Source organism: Trichosurus vulpecula, chromosome 4 (genome assembly GCF_011100635.1).
Source record: "Trichosurus vulpecula isolate mTriVul1 chromosome 4, mTriVul1.pri, whole genome shotgun sequence".
Lineage (NCBI taxonomy): Eukaryota > Metazoa > Chordata > Mammalia > Diprotodontia > Phalangeridae > Trichosurus > Trichosurus vulpecula.
In genome coordinates this window covers 44,923,920-44,948,476 of record NC_050576.1, presented here as the reverse complement: position 1 = coordinate 44,948,476, position 24,557 = coordinate 44,923,920, and the positions used below count along the sequence as shown (strand labels likewise).

General features: G+C 36.5%; 1 protein-coding gene across 1 annotated transcript in view; it reads right to left on the bottom strand.

Annotated features, from left to right (window-relative positions):
- Positions 1–24,557, bottom strand: part of SYDE2 (synapse defective Rho GTPase homolog 2) — a 109,865-nt gene that overhangs the window by 6,260 nt on the left and 79,048 nt on the right. Inside the window, exons 5-6 of the mRNA XM_036755339.1 lie at positions 22,894–23,075; positions 1,186–1,417 (exon numbers count right to left, since the gene is read on the bottom strand). Of these exons, the coding sequence (XP_036611234.1) occupies positions 1,186–1,417; positions 22,894–23,075 (414 nt within the window). The remainder of the gene's footprint in view (positions 1–1,185; positions 1,418–22,893; positions 23,076–24,557) is intronic.

The window sequence follows — 24,557 nt, the reverse complement described above, 5'->3', positions numbered from 1 at the left end:
GAAGGACACTAAGATCATAAACCTAAGTGACAGGGAGGAAGGTGATTCCCTCAACAGGGATGAAGTTACGAAGAGGCCAGGATTTAGGGAAAAGAATAATGAGTTTTATTTTGATGTGCTGAGTTTGAGATCAGCTAGCTTGGCAACCAGTTTGAGATGTCTGAAAGGCGGTTGGTGAGGGACTAGAGCTGAGGAAGGCAATTAGGACTGGCTATAGATATGAGAATCATCTGTAGAGAGATGGAAAGTGAAACCATGGGAGCTGATGGGGGTATCAAAGTAAACAGTTTAGACAGAAAATAGAGGACCCAGTAAAAAGCTCTGGGGAACACCCACAGTTACTGGGAATGATCTGGATAAAGATCTAGCACTTGATTCCTTCTAATCTCTATCTCATTCTCTTTTATTCTCATTTGCCTATATTCCCTCCAAGTATTTGTGTAGATTTGCATTAGAAAGTTTGGGATTTCTAAACGCAAAGTTTCCTTCAAGTTTAAATTGTATATCTATTGAGAGCTATAAAAATAACTCAGTCTAAAGCAATTTAATTCAAAAATTTAAACAATAAATTCTACTTTAAAAAGTTAAAAAATAGTGACTACAAAAACAGTTGATAAAAAGTTTCTATTAATAAACAGTGCTTCACTTTATCAACTCAAAGTATATTTTTTAAAATTTTCATTTTATTTTTAAATCCTAAATCAAGGATTTCTCAATACTTTAACACATCCTGCCTGACAACTTGTACATCAATTCTTCAAAAGTAAGTGGCAGGGGTTGAACTCAAACTCAAATTCTCTATTTCTCTTTCCATTATATCCCATGATATTTCACCAGACTTTCCAACTCAGTAGAAACCTTTGAGAATTCAGCATCTTCTCCACACCACAAGAAGGCATTGAATGAAACATAATAAACAAAACAAAACAAAAGCAGTTGCATAAAAGTCAGTTTTGCATCTGGCCTTAACATTTATGTCCCAATCAAATCAACCAATTAACAGATATTGACTGAGGGCTTGTTTGCCAAGCACCGTGTAAAGCACATTGAATTTGGAATCAAATCATTGAATTTGGGAGCTGGAAGGACCAGAGAGATTTAAAAATAAGACTGGTGTATTTTACAGTTCAATAACTTCTTACCATATTATTAATGAACTAGAAACATTTTCAATAAACTTATTACCTGGCCACAGCTGGAGTAAGTAATGAAGAACCTCGATGTGTTTTTTGAAATCCAGAGCACTTGCAAGTTCTTTGGAATCAGTAAAGACTCTGTGATTATGAGGTGAAGTTTCTTGCCTTTGACTCAGCAATACAGGCCCAAAACATACTGCTAAATTCTGACAGGTCATCTTATTTACTTCATGATAAGAAGCCACTAACTTCAGATGATCTAAGAGCATCTTCAAGGTTGCCTAAAATGAAAAGTTAAAACTTCATGTAACATATTTGTTTACCTGAAAATCTAAAGTAACAATTTTTAACAATTCAATTATACAGAAACAATCTATAAGAAATAAAAACAAAGTAGATGTTCACTGAGTGGAGAAAGACCAAACAAATCATGGTATATCAAGGTAAAAGAATATTCTATAATAAATGATGCATACGATAAACGAACATAAAGAATTCTGACAATGAGGGGAAGATATATATGAACTGAGGCAGAATTAAATAAGCAGAGCAAAAGAAATAAATACAACAATGTAAATGGTAAAAACAAACAAAAAACTGCAAACTGAACACTGAGTAATTATAATTACCAAGCTTAGCCCCAAACAAAATGAGAAAATACAGGTCTCTCCCTTCTCTGCAGAGGTGAGAACACTGCGTGGACTGGCAGATGTGGTGAATATGTTTGTTAGTTTTGCTGAGGTCCTTGTTCTCCCTCTTTCTTTTTTATTCTTTGCTACAAGGAAGGTTGAAGGAGGAATATATTTGGGAAAAGAGTCAGTAATAAAATCCAATGGTTTCCATCAAAAATATACAGATATATACAAGGTACAGGTAACAAAAAAAGAGATTAACTAGACATTTTAACATAAGCAAAAAGACTTGGTGGAATAGCTGAAAAAGAGTATATTTTACTCAATAGGGTCAGAACTATCATCTATTAAACTAATGTGAGGAAATCTGGAATGGGGAGGGAGGCAGAAGTATGCTGGACAGTATTTGGGAGATAATCAAAAGAAGAAACGTTAAGTATTAATGTCATAAGAACATGTCATATATGTAGGACCTACATAAAGAAAGGAAACAGACATCTCATCAAGATACCAAGGCCTAGCCAACAGCATCCAACTCAAAGAAAAGTGGGGGTAGGCACAAATTGACAGTTTTAAAATGTAATGTTATCTGTTTTACCATATTTTTATTCATTTGCTAAATATTTTTCAATTATATATAAATCTGATTTGGGCTGCACTTGGGAGTGTTGTGGCAGTAGGCAGCCTCTGTACTGACAGCCTGGCTCTAGATGATCTTGCTTGTGGATAGGGATGAAGCTGTATTAATTACATTAAGCCCTGGAACAAAGAGCCTCCTAAATAAGATGTAAGATCACATAAGAGACTTTGTGCAACTATCCACAGTGGAAAAACCAAATGGATGAAGAATGCCTACTGTTCAGACTCTATGAGAGGTGTGGTCCATCAGTACATATACTTTGACTTGACACTGTGCATGGATGATGAGCTGGACCCAGAAGTGAACAGGAAGAGAGCCAAGACAGACAGATGGCCTTTGAGACAATAGTCAGTGTTTTGAATTGACCCCAAACTTCTCTCAGATATGAAGGCCCACCTTTTTAGCAACAATACTCTTCTGGTGATGATATATGGCAAACAATATCAGCATCTCTGACAAACTGAAGCTCAGGGGCGTTCAAAGCAGCGGTGTCAAACTCAGATAGAAATGGATCCCTGGGAGTCATATACTGACTTACAAAAACACAAATTAACAATATTTATGCTGTGTGGTATTTTATTTATTTTACTAAACATTTCTCAATTGCATTTTAAGTTGATTCAGGCAGGCTTTGGAGCACCTAATTTGATAACCTCTCATCCAAAGAGCACTAGAGAAGAAATAATGTGTGAATAGGAGTGTGAAACACATTACAAATAAAGTAGTTTAAAAGATATCCTTGGAGAACCCTAAGTTCTGATAGTGGTCCCAGTCACGAGAAAACTAGTGGACATCCTGTGTACTCTCCATAGTGACATTCAGGCAATGTCGAGAGATCAAAAGGAAGGCTCCCGGCACATCGGATGAACTGCCTATGAAGCCTTTACAAGAGGCGATGAATGAGTGTCACACCGGACGAGAAGCCTCTACTACCTGTGCAGGAGTGTGCCCTCATGAACAAGATACCTATTTAGAAAATAAAACTGCTATTCAATTCAAATATTTCTTGTGTGTGTATTAGATAGGAGGCACTATGATAAATGCTGGAGATATGAACAGAAAGATAAAGTCCTTCTCAATAATAGCTAGCTTTTTTCTTTTATCTCATTTCGTCCTCACAATAAGCCTGTGACATGGGTACTATCATCACCCCACAGGCAGCAAGGGGGCCAGTCAGGAGAGCATTGCAATTGCATTCAGGAACACCTGAGTTTCCATCTGGCCTCAGACATTAGATTGTGACAGTTTTCTCATCTGTATGGGGGAAATAATACTATACGGTTATGAGGGTTAAAAAAGTGATAATATCTGAAAAGCATTCTGTGAACCTTAAAGCACTACGGAAATGTTAGCTATTATCATTATCATTGTTACTACTGTTACTACTTTACAGATGAGGAAACTGGCTCTTAAACAAGATTAAGGGACTTCTCCAAGGTAATGTCATTAGTAAGTGCCTGAGTCAAGACTCAAACTCAGGTCTTCCTGACTTCAGATCCAGCATTCTATCCTCCATATCACCTAGCCACCTCAAAGAGTTTACATTCTACCAGGTGGGAACAACAAACGTTCATATCAACATAATACAAAGTAGAAAGTAACGGGAGACAAGGTCAGAGAGGGTAAGATTAGTTACTCTAGGGAAATTTGAGTACGTAGGAATACGGAAGCCTTCACAGATGAACTGGCATCTGAGCTGAACCTTGAGAAAAAGGAAAAATCCTGAAAGGCATAAATGAAGTACATTCCAAGAATGAAGGATGGCTTACACAAATGCACAAAGACAAAAGACTGAATGCTAAGAATTATTTTGGTTGAAATGTAAAATGTATAAAAGGTTTTTGATGAGGGGAGTAACATGATCAGACCTATGCACTTGGAATATTATTTTAGGAGTTGTATGGAAAAAGGATTGGAGGAGGGAAGAGATTGGTGGCAAAGAGACCAATTATGTATAAGGCTATTATAATGGTCCAGGCAACCAAATTTATAACTCAAAATCTTTCCTGTCTGACTTAAACCAAACTGATATATATACAATTAGTCATTAGTTCAATAACTACTCATAATGTTATTAATGGCAAACATTGCCAAAGTTTGCTAAATAGTAATTGCAGGGGGTTAACATTTATCTTAAATTCTTCATAAGGAAAGACCACTAGTCAATTTAAAAAAAAAATCTCTGCATGGATGGGGGAGGCGGGAAGAATACATTTATAGAAGCAACTGGTGGCACAATGGACAGAGTGCTGATCCTACCATCAGGACGACCTGAGGTCAACTCTGCCTCAGACACTTAGGGGGGTGTGACCCCAGGAAACTAGCTTAAGCTTTGATTGCCTCAGTTTCCTCGCTTGTAAAATGTGGATAACTAAAAGCATTTACTTCCTAGAGTTGTTGTGAAAGTCAAATGAGATAAAACTTGTGAAAAGAGCTTAGCACAATGTCTGGCACATACTGAGAATTATATAATTGCTTTTACCCCTCCCCTTCCTGATTGGGAAATGAAATGTACAACAACAAAAGTTATCAATAAGAATACAAAAGGAGGAAAACTACATAACCAAACAGGAAAAATAAACTATGAATTACCACATAAATATTTATGATACAGTCATAAAAACAGTATTTAATTTGCCAACCAACATTAAAGCTGTTCTCTGAATAAATGAATGAATAAAAATAAATTTAAAATGCCACTCAGGGCATGTTGTGTAAGGCATGCTGTGTAAATGTTACATTAAAATGTAACTCAGGCAAACAATTCAAATCTTAATTTTACAACAGACTTGAAAAAGTATGCTACTTTCTGAAAGGCATCTTAGTCTTATGTCAAAAATTTTTAAATACTGACACATAAAACTTCTCTTTGTGATAATGCCAGTGTTCCCTTTAAAATACTTTAAAAGGCACGGTTGTTAATCAGCAGTTAAATATTATCTGTGTTCTATTTTGCTAAACAGTAACTTATAATCAACAAAGGTTATGTATTTTCAATATCACCAAAATAGATGTAAAGTAAATCAAACCTAAGCGTTAGAACAGAATGTTGACTGTGGAGATAGAAAACTAGATTTCAAAAGTGAAAAGGACCAGAGTGATTAGCTAGTTACAACATTCAAAACTGGAAGGGTCCTTAGAGGTCTTCTAATCTACACTATATTCAGAAAAGAACATCCTTCTACAAACATATACAAGGTGTCATTCCATGTTTGCTTTAAGCCTGCAATGACATGGAAACCATGACCTTCAAAAGCAGCCCATTCTGCTCTGGTAGAAGCTCTGGAATTCAAAGTCTTCCACAACCCAGCTCCCATCCACTCTTCCAGTTTTATTTTATATTATTGCCTCTGATGTCCTTGTTGGTCCAACGAAACTATTCCCCACATGTAATATTTCATTGTTCATTTTTATTTTTATTTTTTTTTTTTATTTAATTTATTTAATATATTTAGTTTTCAGGACTGATTTTCACAAGAGTTTGAATTACAAATTTCCTCCCCATTGAGATCCCCAGGACTCCCAACACAGGACGGCAGTCTGTGGGAGCGACGAGAGGCAGCGCAACGCCACCGGCCATGAAAACACCCACTCCTGACGCTTGCAAAACCCAGGAACTCAGCTTCTTGAACTTCCGGAAGACTCAATGTCCAGGTAAAAGGCTCTAATCCCTCCCCCCCTCACCCAGAGAATTCCTCGGAAAAAAAAAAAAAGAGAACTGAAACAGAGGAGAGAGTAGTGGGGCCTCACAGGACAAATACTAGAAGCTCATTAGTCCCAGAGGGGCAGAGTCGGCAGGGGGCCAAGCCAGGAGCCCAGACGTAACCTTGCTCCCTCAGGGGAAGTGCCAGACATCAGCTCAAACAACAAACAGCTGAGACCATTGCTGAAAAGCAAGTGCTGGAGAGCACCCACAGGGAGTGAGACGCCAGGGAGCCAGACCCCTCCCCCACACCTCAGGAAACTGAAGGTTATAATTCTAGACTCACAACCCCCAGAATAAGAAAGCTGGGACAGAGAGCCCAAAGACAGAAATTCGTTGTAACGCCAGGAAAAGGGAAAACAACAAACATGAAGAAGAATACAAAAAACCGAGGACAATAGATTCTTTTTATGGAGACAGGCAGGATCAAAATATCGATATGGAGGAGGACGGCAATGACACGGTAGATACATCAGATACCTCAAAAGCTAATATGAACTGGTCTCCAGCCCAAAAAGCACTGCTGGAAGAGCTAAAGGAGGATTTTAAAAACAAAATTAGGGAGCTAAAAGAAAATATGGAAAAAATGGAAAAAAGGGAGAAAAAATCCACTGATGAAATCAAGTCCCTAAAGAATAAGATTGGCGAAATGGCTACGGAGATTCAGAATCTACAGAGAGAAAAGGACACCCTGAGAGGTGAAATCAACCAATTGAAAATGGAGGCTCAAAAGCAAAATGTAAACACTAACTCATTTAAAATTAGACTTGAGCAAGTGGAAGCTAATGAATCTATGAGGCATCAAGAAGTAATACAACAAAACGTAAAGAATGAAAAAATAGAAAAAAATGTGAAATATCTGATTGGCAAAACAACTGACCTAGAAAATAGATCCAGGAGAGACAATTTGAGAGTTATTGGTCTACCGGAAATCCACAATGAAAAAAGGAGCCTTGACAGTATCTTCGAAGAAATTATCAAAGACAACTGCCCAGAGGTCCTAGAACCAGAGGGCAAAATAGTCATTGAAAGAATTCACCGATTACCCCCTGAAAGAGATCCCAAACTGAAAACACCAAGAAATATTATAGCCAAATTTCAGAGCTATAAACTCAAGGAGAAAATACTGCAAGCAGCCAAAAAGAAGCAATTCAAATATCGTGGAACTACAATCACGATCACGCAGGATCTCTCAGCTTCCACATTAAAAGACAGGAGAAATTGGAATATGATATTCCGAAGGGCAAAGGAGCTGGGACTACAACCAAGGATCAACTACCCAGCAAAACTAAGCATAATTTTCCAGGCAAGGCGATGGACATTCAATGAAATAAGGGAATTCCAGACCTTCCTGATGAAAAGGCCAGAACTCAATGGAAAATTTGATCTCCAAATACAAAACTCAAGAGAGACATAAAAAGGTAACCAGGGGGAAAAACTCCACAAAACTCATTAACCAATAAGCTTAGGTTGTTTACATCTTTATGTGGGATTATATCATCTTATGTATGTTTTTTATGTATATATATACATATACATATACATATACATATACATATACATATACATATACAAGTCATTCTTGTGAATGGTACAACTATTATGACAAATGAAAGGGATATACATAGGTTGTGAATGCCTGTATAAATTAACTGATGTAAAGATATAAAATATAAGTAAGAGATATAAAGGGAGGGATATGAGGGAAGTGGTAAGGAGGTAGTAGAAAAGGGTAAATTGCACCAAAGGAAGTGGCACAAAAACATATTATAGTAGAGGGAAAGAAGGGAGGGAGAAGAGCAGTATTTGAGCTTTACTGTCATCTGATCTAGTTCAAGAAGGGAATAACATACTCTGATAAGTTTAGAAATCTAACTTGTCCTACGGGAAGTGGGAGGGAAAGGGGGGAAAAAGGGAGGGGGGAGGGCAGAAGGAAGAGGAGACGTAGCAAGTGGGTAACGGTAAGATAAGGGAGGGGAATAAAGAGGGAGGGTTAACTGAGGAAAGCGGCGGTCAAAAGCAAAACTTTGTTGAGGAGAAGGGGAAAGGGAGAAATAAAAGCATAAACAGAGGGAATTAGGATGGAGAAAAAGACACAGATAGAAATCATAACCCTGAACGTGCAGGGGATGAACATTCTCACAAAACAGAAGCAGATAGCAGAATGGATTAAAAACCATAATCCTACAATATGCTGTTTACAAGAAATGCATCTGAAACAGGGGGATACACATAGGGTTAAGGTAAAAGGCTGGAGTAAAATATATTGTGCCTCAGCTAAAGTAAAAAAAGCAGGTGTAGCAATCCTAATCTCAGACAAAGCAAAAGTAAAGATAGATCTAATTAAAAGAGATAAGGAAGGACATTATATCCTGCTAAAAGGCACCATAAACAATGAAGCAATATCATTGCTTAACATATATGCACCAAGTGGTAAGGCATACAAATTCTTAGAGGAGAGGTTAAGGGAGTTACAGGAAGAAATAGACAGCAAAACTATAATATTGGGAGACCTCAACCTCCCCCTTTCTGAACTTGATAAATCTAACCTCAAAATACATAAGAAAAAAGTTAAGGAGGTAAACAGAATTTTAGAAAAGGCACATATGATAGACCTCTGGAGAAAACTGAATGGGGATAAAAAGGAATATACTTTCTTCTCAAAAGTACATGGCACATACTCAAAAATTGAACATGTACTAGGGCATAAAAACCTCACAATCCAGTGCAGAAAAGCAGAAGTAGTCAATGCATCCTTTTCAGATCATGATGCAATAAGAATCATTTTTAATAAAGTACCATGGAAAAATAAGCTAAAAACTAATTGGAAACTAAATAATTTCATTCTAAAGAGTGAGTGGGCCAAAGAACAAATCAGAGAAACAATTAATAATTTCATTCAAGAGAATGACAATAATGAAACAACATACCAAAACTTATGGGATGCAGCAAAAGCAGTTCTTAGGGGAAGTTTTATATCTCTAAATGCCTACATGAATAAAATAGGGAAAGAGGAGATCAATGATCTGGGCATACAGCTGAAAAAGCTAGAAAAAGAGCAAATTGAAAACCCCCAATTAAATACCAAATTAGAAATACTGAAAATCAAAGGAGAGATTAATAAAATTGAAACCAAGAAAACTATTGAATTAATAAATAAAACAAAGAGCTGGTTTTATGAAAAAACCAATAAAATTGACAAACTTTTGGCCAATTTGATTAAAAAAAAAGAAAGAAGAAAATCAAATTACCAGTATAAAAAATGAAAAGGGTGAGGTCACCTCTAATGAAGAGGAAATCAAAACAATAATTAGGAATTATTTTGCCCAACTGTATGCCCATAAATTTGACAACCTTAGAGATATGATGAATATCTACAAAAACATAAACTGCCCAGACTAACAGAGAAGGAAGTGAAATTTCTTAATGACCCCATATCAGAAAAAGAAATTGAGCAGGCCATCAACGAACTCCCTAGGAAAAAATCTCCAGGGCCAGATGGTTTTACATGTGAATTCTATCAAACATTTAAAGAACAACTAATTCCAATACTTTGTAGACTATTTGGGAAAATAGGTGAAGAAGGAGTCCTACCAAATTCTTTTTATGACACAAATATGGTACTAATACCCAAACCAGGTAGAGTTAAAACAGAGAAAGAAAATTATAGACCAATTTCTCTAATGAATATTGATGCAAAAATTTTAAATAAAATATTAGCAAAAAGACTGCAGCAACTCATTATGAGAATAATACACTATGACCAGGTAGGATTTATTCCAGGAATGCAAGGCTGGTTCAATATTAGGAAAACTATTAGCATAACTGACCATATCAACAACAAAACTAGCAGAAACCATATGATCATCTCAATAGACGCAGAAAAAGCCTTTGACAAAGTACAACACCCATTCCTATTAAAAACACTAGAAAGCATAGGAATAAGTGGAACCTTCCTCAAAATTATAAATAGCATCTACCTAAAACCATCAACAAGCATTATTTGTAATGGGGATAAACTAGATGCATCCCAATAAGATCAGGGGTGAAACAAGGATGTCCATTATCACCCCTATTATTCAATTTGGTACTAGAAACATTAGCTGTAGCAATAAGAGAAGAAAAAGAAATTGAAGGAATTAGAATAGGAAAAGAAGAAACTAAATTATCACTTTTTGCAGATGATATGATGATTTATCTAGAGAATCCTAGAGAATCAAGTAAAAAACTACTTGAAATAATAAACAACTTTAGCAAAGTTGCAGGATATAAAATAAACCCACATAAATCCTCAGCATTCCTATACATTACTGACAAAGCCCAACAGCAAGAGATAGAGAAATTCCATTCAAAGTTACTGAAGGCACTATAAAATATGTGGGAGTCTATTTGCCAAGACAAACCCAGGGCCTATATGAACATAACTATGAAACACTTTTCACGCGAATAAAATCAGATCTAAATAAATGGAGAAATATCAGTTGCTCATGGTTAGGCTGAGCTAATATAATAAAAATGACAATTCTACCTAAATTAATCTATCTATTCAGTGCCATACCAATCGAACTACCAAAAAATTTTTTTACTGAGCTGGACAAAATAATAACAAAATGCATTTGGAAAAACAAGAGTTCTAGAGTATCTAGGATATTAATGAAAAGACATGCTAGAGATGGTGGCTTAGTCACACCAGATATTAAACTGTACTACACAGCAGCAGTCATCAAAACTGCCTGGTACTGGTTAAGAAACAGGGGTGTGGATCAGTGGAATAGGATAGGTACACAAGTAGGTGAAATCAACAAGTTTAGCAATCTACTCTTTGATAAACCCAAAGAGGCCAGTTTCTGGGCTAATAATTCACTATTTCACAAAAACTGTTGGGAAAATTGGAAAATGGTAGGGCAAAAACTGGGCATAGGCCAATATCTTACACCATATACCAAAATAAAGTCAAAATGGGTTCATGATTTAGGAGTAAAAGTTGATACTCTAAGTAATTTGGGAAAGCAAGGAATAGTTTACTTATCAGATTTGTGGAAAAGTAAAGAATTTATGACCCAACAAGAGATAGAGAGCATTACAAAATGCAAAATGGATAATTTTGATTATGTCAAATTGAAATGTTTTTGTACAAAAAAAGCCAATGCAACAAGAATTAGGAGGGAAACAGAAAATTGGGAGAAAATCTTTGCAACTAGTATCTCTGATAAAGGCCTCATCTCTAAAATATACAGGGAGCTGAGCCAAATATATAGGAATACAAGCCATTCCCCAATTGAGAAATGGTCAAAGGATATGAACAGGCAGTTTTCAGAGGAAGAAATTAAAGCTATCTACAGGCATATGTAAAAATGCTCTGGATCGCTGCTGATTATAGAGAAATGCAAATCAAAACAACTCTTAGATACCACATCTCTCCTGTCAGATTGGCTAAAATAACAAATCAGGAGAATGATAAATGCTGGAAAGGATGTGGGGAAATTGGAACATTGTTGCATTGCTGGTGGAGTTGTGAGCTGATCCAGCCATTTTGGAGGGCGGTTTGGAACTATGCCCAAAGGGCTATAGAAATGTTCATACCCTTTGACCCAGTAATACCACTTCTAGGGTTGTATCCCAAAGAAATCACGCAAGCGGGAAAAGGACCCATATGTACAAGAATATTTATAGCAGCTCTCTTTGTGGTAGCCAAGAATTGGAAATCAAAGGGATGCCCATCAATTGGGGAATGGCTGAACAAGCTGTGGTATATGAAGGTGATGGAATACTATTGTGCCATAAGAAATGGGGATGATGCAGACTTCATAACAACCTGAAAAACCTACACGACATAATGCTGAGTGAGCAGAGCAGAGCCAGAACGTTGTGCACAGCCACAGATATATGGATTCTGTGAGGACCAACCCTGACATACTGCGCTTTTCTCAGCAACCTAAGGAGCAAGGACAACTCCAGGGGACTCACGATGGAGAATGCTATCTTCATCGAGACAAAGAACTGCGAAGTTTGAATACAGACTGAGGCACACTACATGCTCGCATTTTCTGCTTCTCTTTTGTTTTTATTTTTGGGTTTTTTTTTTTTGTTTCTGTTTCTTCTTTCTCATGATTCATTCCATTGGTCAAAATTCTTCTCCACGACTTGACTAGTGCATAAATTAATTCAATGCGAAGTTATACATGACAGTTATATGAGACTTCATGACGTCTTGGGGAGGGAGGAGGGAGGGAGGGGAGAAAAACTGGAACTCAAAACTATGTAGAACCGTGTGTGGTAAACTAAAAATAAATAAAGAAATTTATAAAAAAAAAAAATTCCTCCCCATTTATACCCTCCCCCCACTCCAAGATGGCATATATTCTGGTTGCGCCATTCCCCAGTCAGCCCTCCCATCTGTCACCCCACTCCCCTCCCATACCCCTTTCCCTTCTTCTCTTGTAGGGCAAGATAAATTTCTATGCCCCATTGCCTGTGTATCTTATTTCCTAGTTGCATGAAAAAACTTTTTGTTGTTGTTGTTGTTTTTGAACATCTGTTTTTAAAACTTTGAGTTCCAAATTCTCTCCCCTCTTCCTTCCCCACCCACCCTCCCTAAGAAGGCAAGCAATTTAACATAGGCCACATGCGTATCATTATGTAAAACCCTTCCACAATACTCATGTTGTGAAAGATTAACTATGTTTTGCTCCTTCCTAACCTATCCCCCTTTATTGAATTTTCTCCCTTGACCCTGTCCCTTTTCGAAAGTGTTTGTTTTTGATTACCTCCTCCCCCCATCTGCCCTCCCTTCTATTGTCCCCCCTTTTTTATCTTCTTCCTCCTTCTTTTCTGTGGGGTAAGATACCCAATTAAATGTGTATGGTATTCCCTCCTCAGGTCAAATCTGATGAGAGCAAGATTTACTCATTCCTCCTCACCTGTCCCCTCTTCCCTTCCTACAGAACTGCTTTTTCTTGCCACTTTTATGCAAGATAATTTACCCCATTCTATCTCTCCCTTTCTCCCTCTCTCAGTATATTCCTCTCTTATCCCTTAAATTGATTTTAGTTTTTTAGATATCATCCCTTCATATTCAACTCACCCTGTGCCCTCTGTGTGTGTGTGTATGTATATACATACATACACACATAGATACACATATGTATATATATATGTATACACACACACATATACACACACACACACACACATTTATATATATGCATATTCCTTTCAGCTACCATGATATTGAGGTCTCATGAATCATACACATCATCTTTCCATGTAGGGATGTAAACAAAACAGTTCAACTTTAGTAAGTCCATTATGATTTCTCTTTCTTGTTTACCTTTTCATGCTTCTCTTGATTCTTGTGTTTGAAAGTCAAATTTTCTATTCAGCTCTGCTCTTTTCACTGAGAAGGCTTGAAAGTCCTCTATTTTATTGAAAATTCATATTTTGCCTTGGAGCATGATACTCAGTTTTGCTGGGTAGGTGATTCTTCGTTTTAATCCTAGCTCCACTGACCTCTGGAATATCATATTCCAAGCCCTTCGGTCCCTTAATGTGGAAGCTGCCAGATCTTGGGTTATTCTGATTGTTTTTCCACAATACTCAAATTGTTTCTTTCTGGCTGCTTGCAGTATCTTCTCCTTGACCTGGGAGCTCTGGAATTTGGCGACAATGTTCCTAGGAGTTTTCTTTTTGGGATCTATTTGAGGAGGCGATCTGTGGATTCTTTCAATTTCTATTTTACCCTCTGGCTCTAAAACATCAGGACAGTTCTCCTTGATAATTTCTTGAAAGATGATATCTAGGCTCTTTTTTTGATCATGGCTTTCAGGTAGTCCAATAATTTTTAAATTATCTCTCCTGGATCTATTTTCTAGGTCAGTGGTTTTTCCAATGAGATATTTCACATTGTCTTCCATTTTTTCATTCCTTTGGTTCTGTTTTATAACATCTTGATTTCTCATCAAGTCACTAGCTTCCACTTGCTCCAATCTCATTTTTAAGGTAGTATTTTCTTCAGTGGTCTTTTGGACCTCCTTTTCCATTTGGCTAATTCTGCCTTTCAAGGCATTCTTCTCCTCATTGGCTTTTTGGAGCTCTTTTGCCATTTGAGTTAGTCTATTTTTTAAAGTGTTGTTTTCTTCAATATTTTTTTCAGTATTTCTTTGGGTCTCCTTTAGCAAGTCATTGACTTGTTTTTCATGGTTTTCTTGCATCATTCTCATTTCTTGTCCCAATTTTCCTCTACTTCTCTAACTTGCTTTTCCAGCTCCTTTTAGAGCTCTTCCATGGCCTGAGACCAGTTCATGTTTTTCTTGGAGGCTTTTGGTGTAGGCTCTTTAACCTTGTTGACTTCTTCTGGCTGTATGTTTTGGTCTTCTTTGTCACCAAAGAAAGATTCCAAACTCTGAGACTGAATCTGAGTGCGTTTTTACTGCCTGGCCATGTTCCCAGCCAACTTACTTGACCCTTGAGTTTTTTGTCTGGGTATGACTGCTTGTAGAGCAAACAGTATTTTGTTCCAAGCTTGAGGGGATGTGCTGTTGATTTCAGAGTTATTTCTATACAGCCAGCTCTGCCACCCTAGCACTCCTCCTTCCTCAAGAACCACCAACCTGGACCTGACACAAATCTTCAGCAGGGTCTTTACTCCTGCTCTGATCCTCCACTTAATTCCTCCCATCACGTGGGCCTGGGGCCGGAAGTAAAGGCAGCTGTAGCTCTGTAGCTGCACCTCCCCCGCTGCCCCTGGGGCAGTGGCCGAACCTCGAACTCTGTCCCCCGCAGCTTTTCCCCACTAACCTTCTCTGTTGTCTTTGGTGTTTGTGGGTTAAGAAGTCTGGTAACTGCCACAGCTCACTGATTCAGGGCACTAGGGCCTGTTCCAGCCTGCTGCTGGTCTGGTTGGTCCTGCTGCCTCCCACGCTGAGCTCCACTCCCCTCTGCTCCATGTGTGATAGACCTCATCCAGTGACCATCCAGGCTGTCCTGGGCTAGATCCCTGCTTCCCTCTGCTATTTTGCGGGTTGTGCTGTTCTAGAATTTGTTCAGAGCCATTTTTTATAGTTTTTTGGAGGGACATGGTGGGGAGCTCACGCAAGTCCCTGCTTTTCAGCCGCCATCTTGGCTCCGCCCCCGGAAGTCTCTATTGTCCATTTTTAAACAGGCAGTGCACTATGTACAGAATGCACTCTATCTCTTGGAATCTCTAACTTCACTGAAGGCAGAGCAGAAACAAAAGGTTTAGAATCTCAAGGGAAATAAAAAAGTGCAAACAAAGGAGGTACCTGGCCTTAAAGGTACCAGACCTTAAACTACATTATAAAGCAATAGTCATAAAAAAAATTAAGCAGGAAAGTAGATCAGTAGAAAAGACCAGATAACCAAGAAACAGAAGAAGTTGAAAACAGTAGCACAGTATTTGACAAACCTAAGAATAAAATTACTGAGGGAAAACGACTCCTTTTTTGACAAGAACTCTTGTAGTCGCTATATCATATTTCTAATGAATTGTTTTTCTTTGTCACAAGAGGTAGTTCAATCTATGGCAGTGGAAAATGATATAAAAAGAAAAGGTATGACATTTTAAAAAATTCAGCTCTCCTAACTTAAGGGCCAATAAGAGGAATAATAGAACAATTAGAAGACTGTAATTGTTATTTCTTGGGCTAGAACCCAAGTTCCCTCATTTGAAAATTGACATTCCTAGGGCAAGGAATGGGCAAAATAAAGTTTTTCAAGTAGGGATATAGGAAGAATAAGATCAGAGGAACCACTAGATTCACTCCTGCTTGACCTAGAGGAGAGAGGGCTGTTGTCCTTCTGATCCCTTACCTTACCTGAAAAGATAAAGCAAGGGAGGGTTGCAGGGGGTGGGGAGGGGATTTGAGCAGAAAATCAGGTTTCACCAGTGGAAAGATGATGGATGTTCTAGAGTTTCAAAAAGTATTCTTCTGGAAATTAAGGGAACATTCCCAGAAATTTCTATCCTGTGAGAGCGATGTAGAGCAGTAGATAAAGTGGTAGGCTTAGAATCATAGAGAACTGGGTACAAATTCTGCCCCAGATATTTACAAGCTATCCAACCGTGGGCACATCACCTCTCTATGCCTCAGTTTCCTCATCTGTAAAATGGGGGGATTAGATGGTCCCTTCCAGCTATAAATCCATGATTTTATGAGTGTGTCTAGGAAAGAGAAGGGGGGAAAACATTTCCATGGTGCCTACTATGTGCCAGACACTTTACTAAGCATGTTTTAGAAACAGGATCTCAACTGATCCTCACAACAACCCTGCGAAGTAGGTACCATTATTATCTCCATTTTACAGTTGAGGAAATTGAGGCAGAGGCTAAGTGACTTGCCCTGGGTGACACAGCTCATAAGAGTTTGAGACTGCATTTGAACCCGGACCTTCTTTGCTCCAGGACCAGCATGCTGCACACTATGGTGCCACCTCAAGGCCTTGCTACTTCTAGGGATTGCTCTTCTCTGGAGAGATACTGTATTTCTCAGGGCCATCTTTTATATGAGGAGAGAAAAAATTTAAGCACCCAGAACCCCTGAAACACAAAGGGAAGGACTGAGCAGTGGAGAGAGTAGAGATCAAGAGAAATGATACAGCTGACTCAGGAAATATTGGCGGTGGGTGAGTAGGAAGTCTGGATATAAAATGGATACAGAATTACTTCCACTGCATTATCTCCTGAACAAATTAAAATTTCTTTGGAATGATAAAACTCAGAAGATCCTTCAAACAAAAAGATAAGGAAGGGAGATCTGTAACTGCACTAATATCTGAGATATATAACAAAAAGAACAATACATTCATCTTATACAAACCCCACCTTATGTGTGACTCTTAGGAAAAAGAATAACACTTATATGGAAAATCAATCAATGGGATATTAGATTCTAGAGTATCCTAAAAGGGGGGAAAATAAGGAAATTAATTAAATGAACATTTCTGAGAAAGGAATTTCACAAATGAACACTAGAAAGAGTGAATGTTGAGGGCAGAGGGGAAAGGGAGCATTTTGAACTTTATTCTTACCTGGGCTGAAAATAAAAAGGGTTATAAAAGACTTAGTGCTGATTTAAGGGAGAAAAAAGCCAGAATTTTATAAAAGAAAACACAAATTTAATTAGGATATTGAATGCAAATGCTCATCAAAAACACAAGAGAAAAAAAAGTTAAAAATACAGAACCCAATAATGTGTTAGTATAAGAAATATGGTTTAAATATAAAGAGAAATAGAATGAAAATGAGGCGCTAGACCAAAATGTATCATGCTTCAGGCAACTCCAAAAAGCAACAGTTGAAATATGATTGCAGATAAGGCAACATAAAAACTGATACCAGCAAGAGAAACAAGCTACATTATTCTTAAAAGCAGCACAGACAAGGAAACAATGTAATTCCTAAACATGCATAAAAAACCTAAACCACCAAAAAGCACAGAAATTAACTACATAAAAGGCTGACTAAAATGAAAAAAGAAAAAGACCACAATTATTATAGATGTCTTTAATATTCCAATTTCAGAGCAGGAAAAATCTAAAAAAAAGATAAACAAGATTATTTATCTGAAAAGACTGTTAGAAATATTACACTCAAAAGACTTACGGTTATTTCTGAATGAAAACACTATATAAATATATAATACACACACACACACACACACCTTTATGAAGAATCATCATAAATCTATATAAAAGCTGGTCATATACTCTGGCATAAAGGAATCATAAATAAACTCGAACAGGTAGAAATAATAAATCCATTTAATAAACTATAATGTAGTAAAATTTGTAATTAATGAAGGTATCATTAGTAAAAGATACAGACCAAGTAAGTAATGAGATGCTAAATAGAGCTTACGTCAAAGAACAAATTAGAGAAACAAAAACTATTTTAAAGACCACATACACAGAATCAGCAATTTTGAGTTGAAAGGGACCTTAAAGGTCATCTTACAGGTAAAGAAATTGAACTCAGGAAAGTGATTTAACTTTCATATGTTTACACAAATGTTTAAACCACAAAGCTAAGAAACGAACCCAGGTCTCTAAATTCAAACTCAATATTCCTTCCACTGTACAATAACGACTCCAAAGAGAATGATAGCAGGGAAATAAAAAATCAAATTCAACTAACACAATCATCGGAAGGAAATATTTCTCTCTAACCAGATAGATGGATGGATGGATAGATAGATAGATAGATAGATAGATAGACAGACAGATATAGATATACACACACACACACATATACATATATATTTTAAAGTAAATAAATTACTTTTAAAAGGGTAGTGTTAGGAGGAAAGTGAAATATAAGCTCCTTGAAGGCAGGGATTTTTCATTTCTGGCTGCTTCTCCAACACCCAGGCCAGTGCTTTACACAGACTAGGTGCCTAATAAAAATATACTGAACTTTTATTTTAAAAAATTATAAAACAGAAAAAGAAATAAATACAAAATTTTAAAAACTAAAAAAAAATCAACATGTTTACAACTTCAAAAGCATCAAAGAAGAAAGTTTAAAAGTCAAAGAAGAAATAGATAAAATTGAAAATAAAAGCTGAGAAATTAAACAAAGAGGATAAAATGATTTATAAAGGAGAAATAAAAATAAAATTGGCTAAATAAAAATAAAGTGAATCTGAAACAAATAGAAAAAAATATCTAAAACTTATAAATATGTGTATGTACATATACATATGTATTCAAATTAGTAAAACAGAAAAGGAACTCACTAAAAATTTGATTTCTGAAAGAGCCATACATAAATAAACTACCATAGAAAAACTGCCCAGTTCGGCTGGATGTACAAATGAATTCTATAAAATGTTTAAAGAACAATTAACACAGAATCTATAAAAACTATTATAAAAATAAAGAAAGGAGGCACTGTACCAAACTCCTTTTACAAAACAAGTATGGTCTTGATACTAGACTCCAGGAGAGAGAAAGCAAAGAGAAATATTAAAATATTTCAATAATAGTCATGATATAAAATTTTAGAGAGACACTATAAATGTTTACCTCTGTGCTGGGTAAATGAGGGTGGTTCAACATTACAAAAGCAATCAGCATAATTAATCAATTAATTGATCTTTTAAGTGCCAGTGAAGGAGCACCTCACTTCAAGTTAGGACAAAGTCAGGTTCAGGTGCCCCCTCTTGCACTTTCTAGCTGCTTAACTGCTGGCAGGTCACTTAACCGCCTGAGCTTCAATTTCTTCATTGATAAAATGGGGCAATATCTGTAGTAACTGCCCCATGTAGTTGCCGAGGAAACCAAAAGAGTTTGTAAAATATTTTGTAAACCTTAATGTGCTATACACATAAAAGTTAATTATTTTTGTTAAAGTGATACATGGCTCACATTAATAGATGCAGAAAACTCTAAAAATAGTCTTATCTAAAGTCAAAAGCTGGTGTTACTAGAAATGGAGCAAAACTGGAAGCTTTCCCAAATTGCTTTGTGGATAAAGCAGAGGTTTTGCTTGAAATAGTGCTATATATGCTATCAATAGCAATAAGAAATGAGAAAGAAATTAAGAGAATAGATATCAGCAAAAAAGAAGGGGGAAATCATCCCTATCTCAAGGTCATATGAGGGAGCACTTAAAAAAGCTCTGAAGAATAAATGAAGAAACTGAGATATTTAAAAAGTTCAGTAAACAGCAGGCCACACAATAAATCTGCAAATATTAACAAGAATTCCTTATAATACTAGCAAAATCAAGGAAATGCTAGAAAAAAACACATTACATTAAAAGTAAACACAAAAAGCAGAAAATGAGTTATACAGTGAAAATAAACTCAATATTTGCATAAATACAACTACAAAACATTCATTTCAGAAATAAAGACCTAAGTGAATGGAGAGAGATCCAAAGTTCATGCCTCAGCTACATGATTATAATACAAATTGTGATACTACTTAAGTTAATCTACAGATTTCGGATTTAGCATTATACCAATCAAATGACCACAGAGCCATGTTGTACTTTATAGAATTAGACAAAATAATAACAAATTCATTCTGAGGGAAAAAAAGGACAAGAATTTTTTGGGAAATAATTTAAGTGAATGAAAGAGGCCTACCATACACAGAATTCAACTTATTTTACAAAGCGGTTTCCATCAAAACTCTTTGGTATTGAAAACTAGAAAGAAGAACATAAGATTAGTAATACAAACTAAATAAGTTAACAGCTAGAAGCAAACAATGTAGCCCAGCATTTGATAAGCACAAAACACAAACTACAAGATATAAAGTAGGAATTCCTATTCAACAAGAATGATTGATAAAAACAGAAAGCAATTTGGTTGGATTAGACTGGTACTTTACATTATCATATTAAAATAAACTCCAGCTCATTCAGCCGGCCAAGATGCCAAAAGAGAAGAAGGCCAAAGGGAAGAAGGTAGCTCCGGCCCTGCTGTAGTAAAGAAGCAGGAGGCCAAGGAAGTGGTCAATCCTTTGTTTGAGAAGCGGCCCAAGAACATTGGTCAGGACATCCAACCCAAAAGGGACCTTACTCGATTCGTCCAATGGCCTCAGTACATCAGACTGCAGTGTCAAAGGTCTATCCTTTGTAAGTGTTTGGAAGTTCCACCAGCAATTAACCAGTTTACCCAGGCTTTGAATCATCAGACAGCTACTCAACTGCTGAAACTGGCTCATAAGTATAGACCCGAGACAAAGCAAGATAAGAAGCAAAGGCTTCTGGCTTGGGCTGAACAAAAGGCTGCAGGCAAAGGAGATGTCCCCACTAAGAGACCACCTGTTCTGTGAGCCAGTGTTAACACTGTTACTACCTTGGTAGAAAACAAAAAAGTACAGTTGGTAGTGATTGCACATGACGTGGTCCCCACTGAGCTAGTGGTCTTCCTATCTGCCTTGTGCCGAAAAATGGGGGTTCCTTACTGTATTATCAAGGGTAAAGCCAGACTGGGTCGCTTAGTTCACAGAAATACCTGCACAAGCCTCTTCACACAGGTTAATCCTGAAGATAAGGGAGCCCCGGCTAAGCTGGTAGAAGCCATCAAAACCAACTACAATGACAGATACGATGAGATCCATCATCACTGGGGTGGCAACGTTCTGAGTCCAAAATCGGTGGCTCGTATTACCAAGCTGGAAAAGGCAAGAGCTAAGGCACTAGTAATCAAATTGGGTTAAATGTATATTTGATTTTTCCCTACATAAAAATAAAAATTTAAACAAAAAAGAATTGAACTCCAAATGGATAAGCAATCTAAATAGAAAAGGTCAAATCATAAATCAGAGGAGAATGGGAGGCAATATCACTCAGAAATAAAGTTTGGGGAGAATTTATAACTAGACAATGGATAGAGATTACAAAAGACAACATAGATTATTTCCATAATGTATGAAATGTAAAAGCTTTTGTCTAAATAAATGAGTGAAGACTGAATAAGAAGAAAAGCTATGGATTAGAAGAAAATTATCTGTGCATCAAGAGTCTCCTAATGAGTTAAGGAAATAGGAAAATTGCATTACAGACCCAAGTCTAATGAACAAAGAACTGGTTGCTGGGGTAGAAATGACAAGAAGCTAATAAACTGGGAAGCAGTGCACGTTTGACCTTAGAAATTCTGATAGAAAAAGAAAGTAAAGTTGGCAAAACTAGATTTAAAGGGTTTAAAGAAAAACTAAATAAAGTCTCATGAACTAGAAGTATACAGGGCAAGTCAGTCCAGGAACAATAAAAAGTTCTCAAGAATGAATTTTGAAGAAACAATTTCATTGACGAGGATAAAGAAAAGCTGTCTAGAAACATGAGGGCAAAGAATACTGAGAGCCAAATACCACATAAATAATCAGATGCAACAACTCTCTTGGTTGCTTTTGCTTAACTGTCCTTCTTTGTCACAAAGGGATGCTTCAATTCCAGAGAAGATACAGTCAAAAATAACTCTGATGATAAAAAGAAGTATCAGAACCTACTACACATGGTTATATAATAAACAAAACTGTGAACACTAAAGAAATAGAGGAATACCCTCAAAAATATAAAATACCTGAAAAGACCAAATAGAGATTGTAAATAACTCAATCTCACAAAAGGAAGTAGAACTATCTGAAAAGAAAGAAAAGAAAAAGAAAAACTTCCTGATCCTGATGGATTCATGGGAAAATTCTATCAAACTTTGAAAAGAATAATTAAAACCAATTTGACACAAATTGTCCATAAAAATTGAGAAAGAAAACACCTGCCAGATTTCTTTTATGAAACAAATATATTCCTACATAATATATTCCTAACACATAAAGCACAATAGAACTATGAAGCAATATCATTAATGAATATCGATTCAAAAATGTTAAATAAAATCCTGTCAAACAGATTAAAATGATTCATTTCATCATAACCAAAATCCAACATTAGGAAAAGTCAATATAATTAATCATATGAAAAACAAAAACATTCAAAACCATATGGTTATCTCAATTTCTTTTTTTAGGTCTCAATGGTAACTCTACACCTTGATGGCTTATAAAGCATACTGTCAACAATACTTTATCTGGGTCTAAGGAAAGTTAATGCTCATGTGCAGAAGTAGATTAACTTGCACAAGTGGCCTTAGCACACATAAAACTGAATTTACTATGGCTGTTAAAGTAAAAGGAGTTTCAGTTAGGCCTGCCAATTCCATGGACGCTAAGAGTGGAGACCAGCACTTGCAGTACTAGCAGCGATTGTTGTGCGTTGTCCCTATCATCAACCTAATTACCAATCATGCTTCTTACCTTTTCAATATCAGGCAAACAATCCAGAAGTTCAACAGTGTGCTTAGAGTCAGTTGAGTCATTCTCACAACCATTTCCAGTCATTTTCAAAGGATTTTTGGCCATGGCATCTAACACTGCCTCATAGAGCTGCTTGGTTATCAAAGGAGAAGGGAGTTCTCTTAAATAATCCTTAAGGACACCTTTACCAAAAACAAAATGAAACAAATAAAAGATAACTTACAGTTAAGAGGCTGAAGAAATGCAAGAACAAAAAACAACGCAACCTCAACTATCATTTTGGCTTTAAAAGTATGATCAATTTATAGATACATTTATATAATTTTACATACTTACTTAGATTAGTTTCCCAAAGAAGGCTCCCTCTTGATGCTTCTAAATTATACTTTTTCTTACATAAAAAACACCTCATAAATCAATGCACAAATGGCCAAAAATAATCTCAATATTAACTTTTTAAAAAACTAGATCTGTGATTTCTTGGGCACAGGGAATTCCTAAAGATGAAATTCTCTCTATCATTTTCTAGTCTTGGAAAGTTACCTGAAACACTGAGACAACAAGTAACTTATCCAGGGTTACAGAGTCAGAACCTCTCAAAGACAGGACTTTTAATCTAGGTCTTCTGGATTTCAAGGTTTGTCCTCTATCCATTACTCCACACTGTCTCTCATTAATTAACAAAAGAATCACAAGCCTAGCAAAGTCCAGCAACCTAAATCTCCTTTATAATTGTAAACGGAGTTCTGGGACAAAATACCTCTAGTATGTGTTATGCATAAGAGTGAGATTTTGATTAGTGTTCAAAATTGTATAATTTCAAGATTTGCTGACTAATTCCTAAAACTATCCCAGATGCCCAAGTTCCCAAATGCTCTAGAAAACAAAATACACACATACAGATACACACACACAAATAAACGTGTGTATGCATGTATGTTTCTGATATAGCACAAATAGAAGGCATAAGTAAGGGCTCAAAACCACTTTCATCATCATAGAAACAAATGTACTAATGAAGCACAAGTAGCTATTTAAGGAATAAGCATCTCTCTGCTGTTAATGCTTGAGGGGAGTGGTAGTAGGAAGAGACTGAGGAACATTTTGTTAGTAACTCAGAACAAGCAGTCAGGTGGAGGCTGTGATAAGACCACAGAGTTGAAAAAAAAAAAAAGACTCAGATTTCCAAAAGGTCGCATTATGCAATCATTGCAGCTAACACTGAAATCTGGTAGCTAAACGATCAGCAGCATTTGGAATTTGAGCTTTTACATTAAGTTATAGGAAACTGCCCATCTCATGAATTTTAATGGAATTCTTAAAAGGAGAAAAGGGAGAAAAATTACAGAATGAAGTTATATTAAAACTGAAAAGAAGAAAATATGTAGGGGAACAAATTACAATTTAATATACTGTTCAGTGATCAAACCTGTCGATTTGTTCACTAATACAAAAAACACTTGTAACTAATTCCAGATCCCAGACTGCTTTCCGGGCAACTAGAAATGTGGGATTCAAACTTTTATAAACCAGTTCTAGTGTAGATGTATTTGCCATCAGCATTATACTCACACTGGGTTTTCTAATTATAGGACTGATAAACACACCTGATTATATGACTATAGAGGAAAATTCTAGTGCCTTGCAAAAACAGTCAGTCCATG